Source organism: Pan paniscus, chromosome 7, assembly GCF_029289425.2.
Source record: "Pan paniscus chromosome 7, NHGRI_mPanPan1-v2.0_pri, whole genome shotgun sequence".
NCBI lineage: Eukaryota > Metazoa > Chordata > Mammalia > Primates > Hominidae > Pan > Pan paniscus.
This window is the reverse complement of record NC_073256.2, coordinates 83907557-83927918: the sequence shown is the minus strand read 5'-3', so window position 1 is coordinate 83927918 and position 20362 is coordinate 83907557. Positions and strand designations below refer to the sequence as shown.

The following is a 20362-nucleotide window of genomic DNA, read 5'->3' as shown; positions in this document are numbered from 1 at the left end:
TAATCAATGCATATAGTAAGTAATAGCTGTGGAACATCAAACTATTTCTCTTATACAATACCAGTCTAATTCTAAAATTGCTCGTGAAACATCTGAGAGAATAATTTGGACAACTTAGTCATGGTCTCTAGGGTTAAATGGCAGATTTAACTGAATTACCTTTCAGTAAATTAATGTGGAGTTAAGAGTAGGTGCTTATAGTTTCAAAGTCTGAAGGACCCCCTTGGTTCCAGTGTATCCAGACCTCTGATAACTATGATCTTGTACCAGGGTAAGAGAAGAGGACAAATACTCAAGGCAATGACGCTTTGTTGAGGCCACAATGGACTCCTTGTTGTTGCTTGAACACACTGGGCACTTTCCCACTTGAGGACACTCAAGCTGCTGGTCCCTATGGTCTCAATGCTCTTTCTCTGAGATATCTGCATGACCCACTCCTTCATATTTTTTTTTTTTTTGAGACACAGTCTCGCTCTGTTGCCCAGGCTGAAGTGCAGTGACATGATCTCCGCTCACTGCAACCTCCGCCTCCCAGATTCAAGCAATTCTCCTGCCTCAGCCTCCCGAGTAGCTGGGACTACAGGCACTTGCCACCATGCCCGGCTAATTTTTGTATTTTTTTTTTTTTTAGTAGAGATGAGGTTTCACCATGTTGATGAGTTTGCTCTCGAACTCCTGACCTCCTCAAGTGATCCACCCACCTGAGCCTCCCGCAGTGCCAGGATTATAGGCATGAGCCACTGCGCCCGGCCACTCCTTCATTTTATACCAGTATCTTATGAAATCCTCCATCACAAATCTCCCCATCTGATTCAGGTTGGCATTAAAATATCTAGATATTAATGCTAATTCAATCTGCCTATCTTTTCTCTACCCTATCTTCCTTTATTCCTTTGAATTCTGTTCTTTTTTGGATTTATTCCACCTGCCACATTACATATTTATTTGTTTACTTTATCAACCATTTCCCCCCAATGCAGTACGTACTATATGAAAGTAGGGAATTTATTTTCTCAATGCTGTATCCCCAGCAACTAGAACAGTGCTGGCACATGATTGGTGCTCAATGCATATTTATTGAATGAATGAATAATGAATGAATGAATAGGAACAGACCATATGAACATAAGCTTATCAGAAGGAAGATATTATTTCTTTGCTAGCAAAAAAACTTTCAAAGCTTTGATCCATTCAGATATAGATGATATTTTCAATTAAGCTTTTAATAAGCTTGCAATAGAGAGCAAAGTACACAGCAATGAAAATTAAAGTGAAAAATTCTGCATATTTTGCCAACCACAAAAAATTAATGTTCTTTTAAGAGAAATACTCTTGCCATTTTTCATAAGCACATTCATGCTGCATAGGGCCTGAAAACTAGAATGTGGCCATCTCAAGTCAAAATGGAGTTTCCCAGATGGAGAGGCTGCTGCCTCCAATGACCTTTCTTTCTTTTCTGCCTCTATAACCTGATCCATGAAAACCCAATTCATACATAACTTCCTCCATGAAGAGTTCCCATATCTAACCATCTCAAAATCCATTCTCCCTCTGAATCCTACTCTTTAGCTGTAACTTTCCTAGGCCATTTATGTTTTCTTGTTCTTGAGTTGTGTGGGTTGTATGTGTGTGTACTTTTATCATGATGTTATTTTTGTTAATATTTTTGAAATTTTTTTTGCTTGCTCTTCATCCTTTATGTCTCTGACATGAACACTTTATGATATTGCACAGCCAACAGCACTGACTGCAATCCTTTGCATGGATTCAGTGCCAAGTAAATTTGAATAAATAAGTAAACACCATCCTCAAAATCAAACCGACCTAATGTAGGTGACGGGTTGATGGGTGCAGCAAACCACCATGGCACATGTATACCTATGTAACAAAACTGCATGTTCTGTGCATGTACCCCAGAACTTAAAGTATGATAAAAATAAATAAATAGAAGAAGAGACTGTCTCATGACAGACTAGCTCCCTACTTAGGTTAAAACAAGGACTAAAATTCTCTTCTATTATTTCCATTTACTTGATTCTATTTCCTTGTGGCAATGGAGAGGCGAAAGCATATGATTATGAAGAGGGACTTGACTCAGGGATTCCCACTCACACTTTTGAGTCTAAGTCTGATGTATCTACAGGAATTTTTATGCCTATCATCTTGGCTGCCTCAGACAGACCACAGTTGCCTAAGATAAACCACCTGAAAAGAACCCATCAAATATTTCCCCTTACATTTTCTGGAATAGCACATTGTGTGAGCTCCTGGACCATAATTTCACCCGTAGTTAGAAAGCAGTTGCAACTCCAAGCAGCATCTAGCTCACAACACTTGGGTTGTAAGGATTGGAACCACTGAATAGTGGAATGTCTATCAAAGGCAGTGAGAAAACCAGTTTTGTTGAGCTAGTTGAGTCAGCTCCTACTAATTTCTCTAGTGAATAAAATGAATGCACATTTTTCCTAAAATGCAAGTATGTTAATATAAATGCAACTATGATAAGATTTTGAGCCACAATGATATAAACGTGGGATTGCCTTCATGTGTATGACTAAATAGTCACTGAAAATACAAGAATTAAAACCAGAAAACGTCCAAAATCTTATTCCAAATACACCTGAGTCTTCGAATGTTTCCAGTTTTAATTTTGTGGAGCCAAAATGTAAACAAAAACCATCAAATAAAGTGTGATCTAACAAAGAGGCAAGCAAGGCGGGAGGGTCACATACCGATGCACACCGCTGCTGCACATGATGATGTGGCAGGCGCCCAGCCTGTTGCACAGCTCCGAGGAAACTGACAGCAGTCCAACCCCAGAGGCACTGCAAGCTGTGTTTGCACAGGCAGCTGTGCGCTTGGATCTGATAAACGAGGCTACCAGTCGGTAAAGTTCATCCAAAGCGTTGAGAGGCCTCATTAGCTGCAGAAAAAAAGTGATGAACGTCAAGTTCAACATGTTTAGTAAAATCCTTTTAGATGGGTTGGTATAGCTGTTAAAGAATAGTCTAAAATTTTATTTCGTTTTGGTGGTAATGGAATTAGAGACTACAAATATTTATAATTACTCATATGTCTCTGACATGAACACTTTATGACATTATACAGCCAATAGCACTAACTGCAATCCTTTGCATGGATTCAGTGCCAAGTAAATTTGAATAAATAAGTAAACACCATCCTCAAAATCAAACTGACCTAATGTAGGTGATGGCTTGATGGGTGCAGCAAACCACCATGGCACATGTATACCTATGTAACAAAACTGCATGTTCTGTGCATGTACCCCAGAACTTAAAGTATGATAAAAATAAATAAATGAATAAATAAATAAATAAATAAAATAGAAGAAGAGACTGTCTCATGACAGACTAGCTCCCTACTTAGATTAAAACTACTTAGATTAATTTTTCTGCAGAACTACAGCAGAAAATTAAATAAGGGAGATATTTAAATTAAAAAGCACCAATAAATATAATCATCTGTTTTTACCTTATCTACATAGGCAGCTTTGGATGTTGAGTTTGGTGGTGAATTTGACTTGTCCAAGTAGAATGCCCTGTAAGAATCCAAGAAATAAATTATCATTTGTTGTTAGGAAAAGACATAATATGCATGAAGATGTTCAAGAATCACTGACTTTCTTTTAAAAACAAGTGAATAAACAAAAGCATTGAACATTAGAAGGTTGGGGTTGCACAAATGTCAAAAGGTTTCCATTTTTAAAAGATGGATAAAATTACCACCGGGTCTATTACAAATTGTGTGGTCTTGGAGAAATCACTTGTCTATGCTTAGTTTTCTCATTTATAATTTGAGGAAAGCATTAGCTTCTACTTTATAAGACTGCCAAGATTAAATGAGTTAATGCAGATAAAATATGTAGAACAGTGCACAGCACAGAATAAGTGCTTAATATTTATAATGATCAATATTATTAAAAAGTTGAAGAAATACATTTTTGTGACTATTGAAGAACGTTATCCAACTTTCATTTATTGTGAGAAAGATTATGGAACGAAGGCTCATAAAAACCTAACTTTAAACAACACTGAGGCGATTCTTTCCAGCACCAAGTTATGCTCCGATTAGAAGTGAAACTCTCTCTAAGGGTTCAATGGCTCTTTTTTATTACCAGGATACAATATGGTAATGACTATTTCAACACACAAAGTGGAATCCTAGTGGCCTAATACACTTTGTGCAAAAAACAAAGGACACACTGCAAAGGATACGATCTCATTCTATTTTATGGCTGTATAGTATTTCATGCCATTTTGTGTATTAAAATAGCCATTTTAATATGCAAAGTGGAATCCTAGTGGCCTGCAATAATTACAGCAATTTCCAAATAATTATTGCTGTGTTTGCTTTGCTTGTGGCTCGATACTAAACAGAAATTTTAAGGGAATCATCTATGGAGATAAAATAGTTATATTTTATTTGATCTAGTATCTATTTTTTTTAGTGATGGTAAAATGTATACAGTATAATACAAAATTTAGCATTTTAACCATTCTTTTAATTTATTTTAGATTCAGAGGGTATACATACATGTTTTTTACATGGATATATTACATAATGGTGGGATTTGGGCTTCTACTGTACCCATCACTCAAATAGTGACCATTGTACCCAATAGGTAAGTTTTCAACCCTCATCCCCTTCCTACCTCTCCACAAGTGGGAAGAGGTGGGAAGGGGGTTGTGAAAACTGTCTATTGCTTTTCAACCCTCAGTGTCTATTGCTTCTATCTCTGTGTAAGTGGGAACATATGGTATTAAATTTTCTGTTTCTGAGTTATTTCACTTAGGATAATGCCTCCAGCTCCATCCATGTTGCTACAAGGGACATAATCTCATTGTTTTTTACAGCTGCATATTACGCCGTTTTGAACATTCTCAAGCATACAGTTCAATGGCATTAAATACATTCAAATTCACCATCTAGTATCTATTTTTGATGAGGTGACAAACTTCACATTTCTAGAATGTGACATTTTAATGTCGGTGGAACAAAATAAGTCCCATGATATTAGAGTGAGTTGTCATATTAGATATTCAAATAAAAGCTGATTATATGGTTGCTTCAGAGCATCTGTAGGACTTCAAAGTGTTGGTAAATTATTATCAAATTCACAGTATAATTGGGCAAAATCAGTGAGCGACAACGCTACACCCTGTGTGGGTTTTTTGAGTCCCACTGAACATATGTGTTCACACCCACACACAGTGATATTCCCATTACTAGCAATAGTGTTTTGTCTTTTTAAAATAAAGTAACATGGATTATTCAAGCTTTACACTTTAAATTATGAATGCTTTAGCTCTAAAGACTAACTTCCAAAATGACAATTATGCTCATCTTTATTGAGAAGCAGTTCCTTCTTGTCTAAAATACATATTGAATCCTCCTCAAAAAGTTTTGTAAACAACTCAGCATCCAAGATTGGCTGTTACTCATTATAACTCTCTTTGCATTCCTAAGAGATTTCCAGGTACCATCTGCAGTTCCCTCAGCCTAAGAACATAACACTGATGGGAGTGTGGGGGCTACAGCAACCCCAGGCAGCAACCCACCAGACTGGGTCATGGTGACATGAGCCACTGCAAAGTGGAACATCCATCAAGTGCCATGAAATACAGTTCTAACTAGCTGAGTGAATTAGTGTCTATTAAAAGCACTAGATCAAGAGCAAAATAAAAGACTGAGGGATTATTTCCATGATGAAAATCAAAGGTCTCCTTTGAGACATCATTTTAAAATTTTCAAGATTTTCCCCAGTATCTGAAAGAGATATAATCCGAGAGGAGTGCTGTCATCATAAAAGGAAATGAGCTTGAATTGTGTGAGGTACATGCAATGGGGCAGGAGCTGGGACAGAGTGAAAGAGCAAGTTAGGCCAGAGAGGTAGACCCCAGGACCTTACAGGCCCTGATAAGGTTTTACCCTAAGCAAGTTGGGAGCCATAGAGGTAAATGGCCATGGAACTTGCCTCATTGCCAGAAGACTGGACGTTTTAAATATTATTGCTATGTCCAACAATTCATGTTCTACTGAAAGGTCTGTGTGTCCTTTCACTTCAATTGTACAGGTACTTATGTAGGATTAAACTGTGAAAACCCACTTATGCACCATGCTTTAACAAGTCCGAGCATTTTGTTCTTTTGCTTCACCTTTTAAATAAATAAAATACTACAAATACAGTGGAAGCCTCCTGTTCACCTATTCTTATTTCATTTCTGCCACTAAAATGTAAACTCCCCACTAGAATGCAAATCCTCTAGTAGCTATGGATTTTATTTATTTTTATTCATTTCTGCATCTCTAGCACCTGTAATAGTATGTGGAACATAGTATGATCTTAATAAATATTTGTAAATAAATAATAACTTGACATTTTTGTTTCTTTAGGGATGGCTGATATGGTTTGGCTGTGTCCCCACCCAAGTCTCACTGAATTGTTATAATCCTCACGTGTCAAGGGTGGGGCCAGATGGAGATAATTGAATCATGGGGGTTGTTTCCCCCATACTGTTCTCCTGGTAGTGAGTAAGTCTCACAAGATCTGATGGTTTTGTATATGAGAGTTCCCCTGCACAAGCTCTCTTGCCTGCCTCCATGTAAGATGTGACCTTGCTCTTCATTTGCCTTCAGCCATGATTGTGAGGCCTCCCCAGCCACGTGGAACTATGAGTCCATTAAACCTTTTTCCTTTATAAATTACCCAGTCTCAAGTATGTCTTTATTAGCAACATGAGAACAGACTAATACAATGGCATTCCTTTGGGCATCCAAAATAGACTTTGCAAGGCTGTTTCGATCTATTAAATCTTCTGGGGAAAATTCATTTTAATGGTCCATTTTGTTGGCTGTCTTTCTTACTGCTAGGTTTCCTCATGTACTTTGGAATTATGTTTTGTAAGTTCATTTGAAGTGGGATGGTTTTTAAATTATTTTTATTTAGTTTTTTTGATATAGCTCCATCCTCTCTCTCTCTCATCATCCTCTTAAAAATGGTTTTGTGCCCAGGATCACACATTTGTAAGCAGTTGCATATCTGATCTATGACATTGTTTTGACATCTGGATTATCACCAGTCATGTCCCCGAACTAGTGAGTGATTTGGTTGAGTTTGGTTCAGTAGTTCAGGGCCATGCCTAAAACAACTTCCTCTTCCCATCTTAAACACCAAGCATCACAAAAGCTAGTCTCAAGCAACAGTGATCAGCAGATTTTTCATACTTTCATACTTCATTCAGAAGTGGAGTCCTCTACTACCTGGTTTCAAATGGTGAGGCTAGCTCTGGATTTCCACCTAGTGTACAATAACATTCATGTCCTATTGCTCTGCAAACGCTGTCCCAGCCCCCTCTGTCCACCTCCAGAGTCCAGCAGGCCAGAGGCCTCAGTGTAGCCCACAACCTATCACTTGCATTTCATTTCCATTCTTGGGCCACAGAGATAACAAACTGTTTTTGAGCCCAGCTGTGATTTTTGCATTTCCTATCCTCATATTTTATCTAGCATTTGTTACATGCTTGGAACAGAGGCGGCATCTCAAAGCTGGAACCCACAGAAGTACCTCGATCAGATGTCCTCATGCCTTTTCTCAAGTAAACTTGGTAGAAAAAGCAATGTGGTAAAAAATAGTATACAAGTCACAGTCAAATTATTTAGCCTGTCATAGTGTCAGTTTTCTTATTTTCAAAATGGATATTAGAATTGCCTGACATAGCATGATGTTGAAGATTAAATTAATGCATATGAAATGATCATTAGTGTGATAAGCATATAGGACTCATTCAATAGACAATAATAACTATAACTCAAGTACACACAGTGGGAAGCATCATTGGACAATTTTTAGCCATGATAAGGCATAATATTAAGGCCAAAGCCTTGCTGCTTTCCGTGGAGGTAATCTAAAATATTTTATGACACATGTTAAGAAATAAAAATTAAGTAGATATTTGGAATCTATGTAATTTCATGATCAGTGTGCAAGTAGAATTTAGGCCTAAAAAGAAAAGAATGTTTTTCAGGGTAAAGGAAAGAAGACTGTCATTTAAATGGCTTAACTAGGTGCAGCTCTTCTAAACCTTGAATTATCCGGGAAGAAAACTATTCTGTAAAAGCAGCCCATAGCTCATCAGTACCACCTAAGGGAAGCATTGCTACAGAAACAGCTGGTTGCATGGAGCACTCTGTTCTTTCTGAAAAAGATGTTCCTTAAAAAAAAAAAAAAAGTTGTCATTGATTCAGCCAGTTAAGAGCTGTTTAGATCATGTTGATCTGATTCTGCTACATTCACTTAAATTGACTTGATACAAGTCTTCAACTATTCAATGGTGTAAATGTTTAAAGGAAAAAAATAAGTTACAGAAATAACTTTTAAAGGTCTAAAATGTAGCCCACATCAAGTGAAACTTTATTTAGCAACAATCTGCCTTTTTAAAACTGCTATAGGCTGGGCACGGTGGCTCACACCTGTAATCCCAGCACTTTGGGAGGCTGAGGTGGGTGGATCACGAGGTCAGGAGTTTGAAACCAACCTGACCAACATGGTGAAACCCTGTCTCTACTAAAAATACAAAAATTAGCTAGGCGTGGTGGCGAGTGCCTGTAATCCCAGCTACTCAGGAGGCTGAGGCAGGAGAATTGCTTGAACCCAGGAGGCAGAGTTGCAGTGAGCTGAGATCACACCATTGCACTCCAGCCTGGGCAACAGAGCAAGACTCCATCTAAAAAAACAAAACAAAACAAAAAAACCCTGCTATATAGCAGAACTAAGATAGAAAAACGTCCAGTGTTTCTTAAGCTTTTTTTACACATTTTTAAAAACATTTAAAATACTCTTAAAAGACAAACATTTACTGAAAATTTAGAATTAGATATATTGGCTCATCCAGACTTCTGCTAGCAGTTAAGATTTGTTAATCCATGGTAATGGAAAGCAACAAAATATTATAAAGCATATCTATGCACGGATGAAGTCCAGAGAAATAACCAGAAAATAAAGCCACTTTGATACTCCTATGTAATATAAATAGTCAATAATTTTTAAATTCAATTATTTTTTAAAATAAGAATTTATACTTGAGGCTACAACTAATTTCAGGTATTTCTCATCAGAAAAAATTGTTCAGATATTTTACCAATCATAATGTTTACAGGTATCTGAAGAACTTCAGTATCTTTCAGAATTTGACAAACTGTGGACAGGACATAAATATCCAAAGCACTTTCCTTAATTAAAAAAGTCTTGCAATGCTCCTTAATCAAATTTTATGGGAAAAGTTAATGGCAAAATTTGATGCATGCCAAAACTAACCATATTTTATTATGCTTCTGAGGTTAGTAAGAATGACATCATGGTCCTTTGTCTGAGTATAGAAAATCTTATTAAGACATTTTGAAAGTATGGCTACTATTTTATATGGGCTGCAGAGTACGTTTCCTTTCATGCTGGCATACAGCAGGCCTCACTGTCATAACTTCGTCAGTTAACTCTGCCATGTAAAATAAATATATTATGACACTATTTCTTTCATTTAGTCCCTATAGGATAAAATACCAATGAGAGAGGTGGTAAAATGTAAGTTATAGTAAGCAGTGGTATAAATATATCCAGTCAAAAAACTACAATGAAACAAATCTTGGCATTTATTGCATACCATCTAATCAAGAAGACAAATACACAGGTATTTGTAATGCAAGACAGGGAAGTGATAGGTGAAATTAAAGGTATAAAGAGTCATTGGGTCTACAGAAGGAAGGCCACATAAGAATATGGCATAGGAGTTAGACTTTGACGCGTGGGTAGAATTCTGACAGGTCAAACTGGGAAAGCTGTATTTCAAGTGGAAGCAATGCCCTAAACAACAGAGCAGGTACAGAATGAGTGGAGTCAATGTGACTGAAGACTGGGTTCATGTAAGGTAGAGAGAGAGAGAAGGCTGGCTAAGTAGGCTGAATCCACATTATAAGGAAATTAAATATCAAACCAAAGATTTGTAATTAACTTGGTAAGCAGTGAAGAAGCACTACAAAATTAACACTTAGCTATCAGCAGAAAAAGGAAAAACAAAAGGATGAACGAGAGGAAATACATGACTCATCAAATATGAAAATTGAGAGAACTGAATGCTGCGAGAGACCCTAAAAAGGAAAGAATCATTCAGCATTCAAAACAAGACTGTGGTAATATAAATAGGGAACTGATGTTTGCCGTGAGACAGAGTAAAGGAGTCTGAGGAATGCTGAGATTGGTTTAGACAGTTATGTAAGTTAACATACTAATTTAAGAATCAGGAAAGTGCTTTATCAAATGGGTAAGTAATGAGAATCCTAGCTCAATAGGGTTAAGCTGGTGCTCCAGGGATGCTCACTTTTTCACACAAGGAAAGATAATGCAATTGACTTATTTAAAATATTTAAACCAATTAATTTTGTCATAGGAAATATACAGAGGTTAAATCAGTGACAAAAATGGCATTCTTCTCATCTGGCAAACTTTTTCCCCCCTTTTCTTGGCATGATGGAGGATATCCAATTCTTAAGAGAGATGATTAAGGCCTAAGAGCCTCGTGCTTTGTAAATAAGAATGAACTATACTATTCAGCCCAGATTTCTGCTATACTCTTGCTTCTTCTCCAGACCATTGCTTATGAGATATTCTCCATATTTATAATCATTTACAGAAAGTTCTCACTTGGTCAGACAGATATATACTTCTCCTGATATTGCTTCCTATCCCAAAATATTCTGAACGGTATTAGGTTGCTTTTATGCATTTTACAAGTATTTTGGATTTGGTCAAGTGTTCTGCATTTCAGAAAAGAATGGTAACAGTGTTTAATCAATTACAGATATCATTTATAGACATGATTAGATATGTCATTATAATGGTACAGCAGTTGACTACAGGTGTGACTGGGTATCTCTATGAGTTTCACTGTTAAACTGAACTTGACTACTACAGCACCTAAATTAGGAAAATATAAATCTATAAAAAATTCTCATGAAGAGACACTGATCTCTTGTATAAATGAAAATCACCAGACAGGTTCAACCTGCGACCACACGCGATGATGAGTGGAAAGGTGGGAGAATATTAATTTGCACCTCTATCCCACCTACCTTCCCCATGCCCGTAAGCATCAGCATTGGCTTCTCTGGTATGCATTTTACTTAAAGTTACGTGAAGAGAAATTCTGAATAATGAGATAATCTTCTATTTGCCTGGATGTCTTTTGGCCTGACAAAAATGGAGCACCTAGGGTCACAGTTGTCGTTGAACTGCCTATTACCAATTAACAGCTTCATTTGTACTTGAGTGTTTAAAAAACCTGCTAGAATATTAACAAGACAAGACAATAAATGTGACTATAGAAAGTAAGACTTTACCATATTTTTTAAAAAAGCATTTCCCTGACTTCTTTTATCCCCTGAAAATGTAATGATGTTGTGAGAGGTAGTGGAGACACACCTCTCTACTCTTCACTGCTGTCAATACTCTCACTCTTCTCCTTTTTGAGAAGCCTCCATTAGTGACCTGACTAGGTTGAAATCCTATTCTCTGCTTTCCAAATGCTCCGTCACTCCACTTTGATTTTTGCTCTCTCTTTTATGATTCTGCTAAGGTGACATTCCTTCTCCTGCTCCTGCGATATGTACATATCACTGTGGATGCCACCTACTGTTAAAATACTGCATATACACATATTTTCGAATGGCAACACAATGTCCTGCCATTAGGGAATATTATCTCCATGGAAATGGACAGGAAAAGAAGCAAATCCTTTCAAAACATCTCATTATACCTAGGAAAAACATTAAAGTCAAGTCATATACAAAAACATTAAAGTCAAGCCAATTATTTCAAAATAATTCTATTTAATTTGATAATTGTGTTTCAAGATAATTCTGCATTTTCATACCAAAGAATAACTTTTTAGGTTTAAAATCATAAAATTCTTACAATGACACTATGAATAGCAAGTTCATGGGTTGGATCTTTTTCCACCATGTCCTTTCTCTGTATACCCTATTTAACTCCAATCTATCTCTAAAAATACCTTTGTAAAGCATAAATACAATCATTTCATTACCTTGCTTTAATATCATTTAAATTTCTCCGGTGCCAAAAGCCTCACATTTTAGCCAAGCATTCAAGGGCCTTCCTAATTATTTACCAACAAACTTCCCATTCCATCTCTCAACACCGTGCCTTGCCATGTCCTTACTTGATCTCCCCCAACACACCATCCACATGCAAGTTTTCCCACCTTTTTGCATATGGTTCTCTCCTGCCTGGAATTCCCTCTCACCTCCTTCTGCTTGGCAAAACTCTACTGATTCTTCAAAACTTAGCTCAAATGTGACATCTTGAGAACTTCTCCACTGAAACAAATTTATCCAGCTCTATTATACTGAGTTGCACTCATCCTGTTCCTTGTGCTAAATTATGCACTCTCAGTGGGCAGAGACCCATTTTTTAAATTTGTAATCCCATAATGCAAGGCAATGAGTGCCTGAAACATGGCATGTACCTAATACTTCTTAATGTAGTATTGAACTGAATCGAACTTTATTTCATGAGAGCTAGAAAGGGTTGAAGTTACTATACTTACACTATGAAACTATATATATACATAAAATCTAACAGAGGAAAATGTATTACAGAGTTTAATTTTAAAGACAGATTAAATCATTATGTACATTTTTAAGAGGATTCTTTATATGCAGGAGGAATTACTCTTAAGCTTATAAATATTAGCTACAACTCCATTAACATTGAAACATAATACTTAAAGGAAAGCATTTAACAATCATCAGAACTTAAAATTAGAGAGTGAGTATGCTTACCAATCTCTCCTTCAGTGAGAGACAACTATAGTCGAGAGAAAAATATTCTCAGGGTCCCTTGCAAGTCACACAATAAGTGTGATGACAATAGCACCGTTTTACCTATAAATTACTCTAGCAAGAAATGACACAGCAAAATTCTTGTTCAGTTCTAAGAAAAGACTAAACATGGTTGCATGCTATTATACTGAGATTTTAAGTGCTTAACTCTTAGCTTGTATACTTTTGCACTAGAATCAATAAGAGGCTGAGCTTTCCTTTATTTGGCAAAATTCAAGATCCTTAAGTACAGTAAGTCACTCAACATTGCTTATTATTATTATTCATTCTTCCAGACTCATCTTCCACATCACCTCCTCACTCAAACTTTGTCTGTATCTTTCAAGTCAGTAGTTTTTCCCTATACCCCAGCACCTGGCACATCCCTTAACTTCAGTATCTGCTGCTTCAGTATCTGCTGTGACGTAAGGATTTGTTTACATTTTTATTTCCCCACTAAACCATAAGTACCTTGAAAACAGAGACATTGTACAGTTTCTCTTTTATCCCAACACACAGCACCAGGTACACAGGGAGTGGTCAACATATTTTGGTTGAATAAATAAATGCATAATTAATTTCCAAAATTTATTGATGAATAATAGCTCCAAACGATTTCCAAGGACAATGTATCTTCTTTCAAGTAAGATTTCATATCAAAAAATACTGAAAATTATCCATCATGGATGGTAGCTGTTGCTCAAGAAAAAAACCTGCCAAGCATAATAAATTTTCTCCATCACAAAACATACATCCCTTTTCACTATTTATCTTATAAATTGTAGTTATAATAGGAAAAAGATAGCTGACTGAGAAAGACAAACCAGGTCTCTACCCTATTTTAAACTTCCAAAGTGCTTAATTCAAATCAACTGAAGCAGTATGGAATTGTCACCATCTTCTAAGATATTAAGGCAGACAATTCAGGAATGAGTCTCATCTTATAAATAGCTGTAGACATCTGCTACAGAGGGAAGGCCAGGAAAAATGGAATATGGCTAGAATTATACAGACATTAGAAAGATGTCACTAGCAGTATTTAGAGACATTGTGAATACCGTAAGAGAAATATATCAAATAATTGAAGCTTCCTCTTGATACCCGTTTGGTAACTTCACTCCTCAGATGAACAGACCGATCAAAGGTGAATCTTAAGGGAATAGCTGGAATTGAACATACTCTGCATGAGGACATGGACTTTGTCATGTTTATCGCCTTAAGCTCAATACCTAGGAAACTAACCTACAGAGAGCAGTTGCTCAGTAAATATTGTTAATGAATCAAAAGTAAATAATTTAAAGACAAAATGAAAATTAATAATGAATAACAAGGGACAATCTCATGCAATATTGAGTCTTCCCTGCAAAGAAATGTAAGCTTGACCAAGTTCATTCTAGTGAAGAAATAAATATTCATTCACTCCCTGCCCCTTCTAGACATAGTCCAATAACTCCTCTCCTTTTCCATTCAAATTTCTCCTGAAGAAGTCCAATCTGCTAATCCCACTTCCAAATCTTCAACCCACTCTCCTCAGCGGACTGTCATCCTACGAGAACCATTCCCTCTAAGGACACCAATGACTGCATTGGTCCAATCCAGTGGATACTTTCTAGATATCATGTCCTGAATCTCTTCTTAAATGTAGCACCCACTCCTTCAAATTCTCTATTCCCTTGCCCTTTTGACTTTGCCCTGGCGCCTTGTTGGTGCTCACCTACTTTCCCTGCTTTACCTACTCTGTGTCCTCTTCACTGCCTATCCCATAAGCATCTGTTTTCTTAGGTTCTGCTTGCCTCACTATTCACACTTTGAAACTTTTCCCAGGCCATCTTGTTTTCCTCCTAGGGACCCAAATCTGTAAACTCATAACTCTGAACTCCAGATTTGTGTATTCACTTATTCGTTCATAAACAAATAATTCATAAATCAGGCAGCACCAAGTGCTAGGGATAAAAAGGTAAAAATAAGACAATATTCATCTGTAAAGAACCAATGGTGTGGTTTAGAAAAGAGGAAAATAAAGATATAATTATAATCCAGTGCAGTGAGTGATCTACAAAGGTTTAGCAGAGTGCTGGAAAAACACACTAGGACAAGGATGTATTAGAGAGGCAAAGTGAATGAAGAGTCTTTAAGACATAAGGAGAATCTTAAGGGTGAGAAAAGGAATGTCCCATTTTGATCATAGAATTTAAGTCTGGAAAGGTATTTAATTCCCTGAAAAGAGGGGGAGGTATGAACAATAGAAATAGCAGTTGGGAGATTACTCAGCAGATATGAATAGTAATTGAATGAAGGAAACAATTGATGAAAGAAGAAAACAGAGGAGGAGAAAATAGACAAAAGGTGGGAAGAGGAGAAATAGAGACAATCTTATTTATCATTGATTCTGCCAGCAGTGAGGAGGTAAATGATATGAGACTCAAGAGATTTTTTTTCACTTGTTCTTATTGTTGATAAACTATGTAAAATCTGTCTAACCTTCCTGAAACCCTGTGGCATTCAACAATAGAAACAGAATAACAAAAAATACTAATCCCACATTATGAATTCTGGACATAAGGATGTGTTCTTAATACTTTCAGTCAATTATTTCAACAAATATATTTTGAGCATCTATTAAGGTACAAAGCAATATTCTGTAGAGCAGCAGACAAGAGACAAAGCTCCTTCCTGCAGGAAATATGCATCTAGTACTCAGGAGTCAGGGGCGTGTCCTTCTTTGCCTGGCAAGTGTTGGATGAACCCAACTTGTGCAGCCTTTCCTTTATGGGAAAACAGAAACTGCTAACACTGGCTCTTTCTGCACCTGCTTTTCTACTATAGGGTGACCCCTTCCCCAGTGTTGTTTTCAATGACATTTTTTCACCTGGGCATAAAGCAAACTTGTTCTCCCTCTTTCAGAATCTGCTCTCAGCTCAATTTCCAATTTCCTTCCCTGTTTAAAGAACACACACAGATATATAATAGGCCAAAGCTACATCTCTCAGCAGCATTAAAAAAAAAATCCCAACCTATGTCCCCTAGCTCATTGTCACTCAAAATACAGCTTGCAGCCTTCAGTAAAGAAATTGTAAGTGAGAATTTAGAAATTAGATTTCTAAAAAAGTCTAAAATTGAATTTAAAAACTAGATTTGGTCAATGCAAACTGTGTAACAATTTATACTGCCCTGACACACAAACATTCAAAAGCCTTTGTCTTATTCACCAGAGGAGAGACTAGAGCAACAAGTCACATGCGGTTGCACCATCATCATGCACAGTAGAGCCACATCACAAGAAGTAATGTTTGTTAATTATAAACCAAAAGTGTATAAAAACTGAAAAAAAAACTTAAGTAGCCATCTTTATTTAAAATCTGTCATCTCTGCAATATTTTAATTTTTAATCAGACTTTTAAAAATGATAGTTTAACATTATTAACTAAATTAGAGAAATAAAATTGATGTTTTTATATGTAATTTATTGATTGCAATACAACTTCACTGGGATTTTATGGAGAAATTGCTTTGAAATCTCTTCCTTCCTTACTGTAAGCATATCTCTATGAGATTTGTTTTCTTCTACCAAGAGCGTTATTAAAGCAAACACAAAAGTTTAAATGTCAACTTTTCCCTGTAAACTATGTTGTCATTCCAACCTGGATTAGATATATTACCAAGCAAGAAACTAGCTATTAGTTTCTCATATTAAAAACTTTAAATATTGGCATATGCAGTGTTTATTAAAATACATGGAAAGAGCTTCCACACAGCAAAAGAAATGATCATCAGAGCAGACAACCTGCAGAATGGAAGAAAAATTTTGCAATCTATCCAACTGCCAAAGGTCTAATATCCAGAGTCTACAAATTTAAAAGAAAAAAAAAACAAGCAACCCCATTTAAAAATGGGCAAAGGACATGAACAGATAGTTCTCAAAAGAAGACATACATACGGACAACAAGCCTATGAAAAAAAGCTCAACATCACTGATCATTAGATAAATGCAAATCAAAACCACAATGAGATACCATCTCATACCAGTCAAAATGGCAATTAAAAAGTCAAAAAATAACAGATGCTGACGAGGTTGCAGAGAAAAAGGAAACACTTTTACACTGTTGGTGAGAGTGTAAACTAGTTCAACCATTGCGGAAGACAGTATGGCAATTCCTCATAGACCTAGAGGCAGAAATACCATTTGACCCAGCAATCCCATTACTGGGTATACACCCAAAGGTATTATAAAGATGCATGCACATATATGTTCATTGCAGCACTATTCACAATAGCAAAGACATGGAATCAACTGAAATGTCCATCAGTGATAGACTGGATAAAGAAAATTTGGTATATATAAACCATGGAATACTATGCAGCCATAAAGAGGAATGAGATCATGTCCTTTGCAGGGACATGGATGACGTTGGAAGCCATTAGCCTCAGCAAACTAATGCCAGAACAGAAAACCAAACACTGCATGTTCTCACTTGTAAGTGGAAGCTAAACGCTGAGAACACATAGAGCAAGGGGGTGGGGGGAACAACACACATTGGAGCCTGTTGTATGGTGTTGTGGGAGGGAGAACAGCAGGAAGAATAGCTAATGGATCCTGGGCTTAATACCTAGGTGATGGGATGATCTGTACAGTAAACCACCATGGCACACATTTACCTATGTAACAAACCTGCATATCCTGCACATGTATCCCAGAACTTAAAATAAAAGTTGAAGGAAAAAAAAGTACATGGAAAGATGTTGAGTTTGGGGAATTACTATTTCATTTACAACTTCTTTAAGAGACAGGGCCTTACTGTGTCATTCAGGCTGGAGTGCAATGATGCAATCATAGCTCGCTATAACCTCAAACTCCTGGGCTCAGGTGATCCTCGCACCTCACCTACCTGAGTAGTTGGGACTATAGGCATGTGCCCCCATGGGGCTAATTTTTAAAACATTTTGTAGAGATGAGGGGTGAGGGTCTCTCTATGTTGCCCAGGCAGGTCTCAAACTCCTGCCCTCAAGTGATCCTATTGCCTTAGTCTCCCAAAGCTCTGGGATTACAGGTGTGAGCCACCGCATCTGGCCACAACTTTTACTTTTGATTGCAAAATAACAGAAATGACTTAATAGCAATTCTTTATTAACTGCCTACAGAATCTGGTAGCATTCAAGGCATAGTAAAACAGACCTGACTGTGATACTTTTCAAATAGTTTTCAATTACACACTGCATAAAAAGTTCCTACTTCAAATACTCCCATTGGAGGTACTTGTAGGCCTTTTGTATCATTGTTCTCAGCAGATCTGGGCAATTATCTTTTCTGTCTTTGGGCTAAATCCAGGACTGGAAGCACAGCTGAAGCTGTACATTCTTCTGGATAGTTTTTTTTTTTTTTTTAAACAATTGTCTCTATCTTTATAATGTTTACTAGTGTGAAATCAAATGCAGTATCTACATTATTCTCAGGAACATGTCTGCATGCAAACAAGGCTCTTCCAGTTGCATTTTGCATAGCTATTTCATGCAAGTTACTTCTACGTCTTTTCTACTCAGTGGGGCCTGTTGCCTCAACACCAAGCACCCTGGAGAAACTCTTGATGTTAATTTTGTTCTCTGAATAAGTTGCTCTGCAGAAAAACTCACGAAAGCTACCTTCCATGAAACCCATCTTCAGATACAAATCTCTGTGGTTAGCCATTCTATAGGTTAGGCAAATACTGAGGATGATACATACCTCTTCTCAGCTAATGCTCGTGACAGTCTGTGAAGCATCACTAGCCTGAATGGACAGATTAGAAAACAGGCTTGAAAATATTAATATCAAGCCTGTTGGGGGCAATTTCTTAATATTTTCAAGCTAGTCAATGGAAGGGTGGGGGTTGGAATCCAAGTTTGGCCAACTCTCCATCTTCCAGTATATTAATGCAGCAATTCCACATCATTAACTTTCTGTGTCTTCTCACTCACCCCACTGCAGAAATTTCATATTTACCCAAAACAAACTGAAAACTTTCTCCCCATAACCTAAATGTCATTTGGTCTATTAAGCATATTTCTATATTTTTTTCATACCTGGCTCAGAAGATATGCAATGAATGTCATATTAGATCTACTGAAAATACTTCTCCTTAAGACTAGAAAGGGATTTGTTCCTCTGTCATCTCTCATTGTGTTTTCTGAATGCATCTAATTTTACATCTGAGTTCACTGATATCTCAAGTACATGAAGTTCAAAGTTTACAGAAACTGAAGCACATCCCAGACTTTTTTCAAATATTAATGTGTACACAATCTCCCAAGTTCTGGGGTTATGAATTAATGTGTATACAATCTCACAAAGTTCTGGGATTTCCTTTACAATCATATGAAATATATTATGAATGGAATAGAACTATAGGCTTTCAATTCTGCTTGATTGAAATGTCTTAATATTTAAATAGACAAAAGAAAATATACTAAGCTCTGCTTTACTCTATGAAAACATTTTATATTTAAACATATATATTTATCATTATACAGTTAAAATTATATGTTACCATATATAATCTTATGTACTATATATTTTGATACTTTTTTGGAATTTGATACAAAGAATATGGCTGGTAATGCATTTTGATGGCATTTAAAATTGATACAGATGAATCCTTCTTCCCTGACCATGTGAAATATTGCATGAGAAACATTCACTATGAGAGCAGGAACACTTTAGTGGGCCTGATTCACAGTCTCACACCAGAAATACTTTCTTTTGTTTTCAAGTAACAGTAAGACTCCAACTATTTCAGTTCCTTCTGCCTTTTTCTTCCACTCCATCTCCATTTGTATCTACTTAGGGTTCCCATTATCACTTGCCTGAAATATTTTATGTTTCCTAACCCTTATCTCTGGCTCATCTTCTCCTCATCCCTAATTTGTCCTCAATGGTACCACTGGGTGCACAGTTGAATATGCATCCTCTCCGACCCCGGCCTGCCCCACTTAGAAGTCACAAGCCAGCTGCCTCACTTACAGGCTTCTGCTGAAGCGTCTCGGCTGGCATCTGAGGTCCTCTGTGGCCAGCTCCTGCCCCTCAATCCCCCAACTTCACTTTCAGCCCCTTCCCACATATTATAGTCCCACAATGCCTTGGATTGTATTGTTTTCTCTCTCTGAAACAGCTTCTCCACTGCTCTCCACCTGGCCCACCGGTAGTCATCTGTCAGAACTGCCCCCAGTCCCCGGACTCCTTAGTGTTTCCTAAATGCTCCTGTTCTGTGCTCCTCGGGCATCTCAGGCATCCTGTTACACCAGCCATGGCGTTCGGTAGAGTATTTCAAAATAACCTGTTGGTTTCATTGACTCTTCCTTTTAAAATTCTCAAGAGCATATTGTCCGGTTCATCTCTGTATCCTCAGTGCTGTGCACATTCCTGCGCTTGCATACAGGTGCACAATATTGTTAAGCCATAAAGAATAGTTCACAAAACAGA

The 20362-nt window shown here is 37.0% G+C and overlaps 1 protein-coding gene across 1 annotated transcript in view; it reads right to left on the bottom strand.

Annotated features, from left to right (window-relative positions):
* The window catches only part of PREX2 (phosphatidylinositol-3,4,5-trisphosphate dependent Rac exchange factor 2), a 285119-nt gene that overhangs the window by 41737 nt on the left and 223020 nt on the right, over positions 1-20362 (bottom strand). Inside the window, exons 37-38 of the mRNA XM_063606803.1 lie at positions 3493-3559; positions 2733-2923 (exon numbers count right to left, since the gene is read on the bottom strand). Of these exons, the coding sequence (XP_063462873.1) occupies positions 2733-2923; positions 3493-3559 (258 nt within the window). The remainder of the gene's footprint in view (positions 1-2732; positions 2924-3492; positions 3560-20362) is intronic.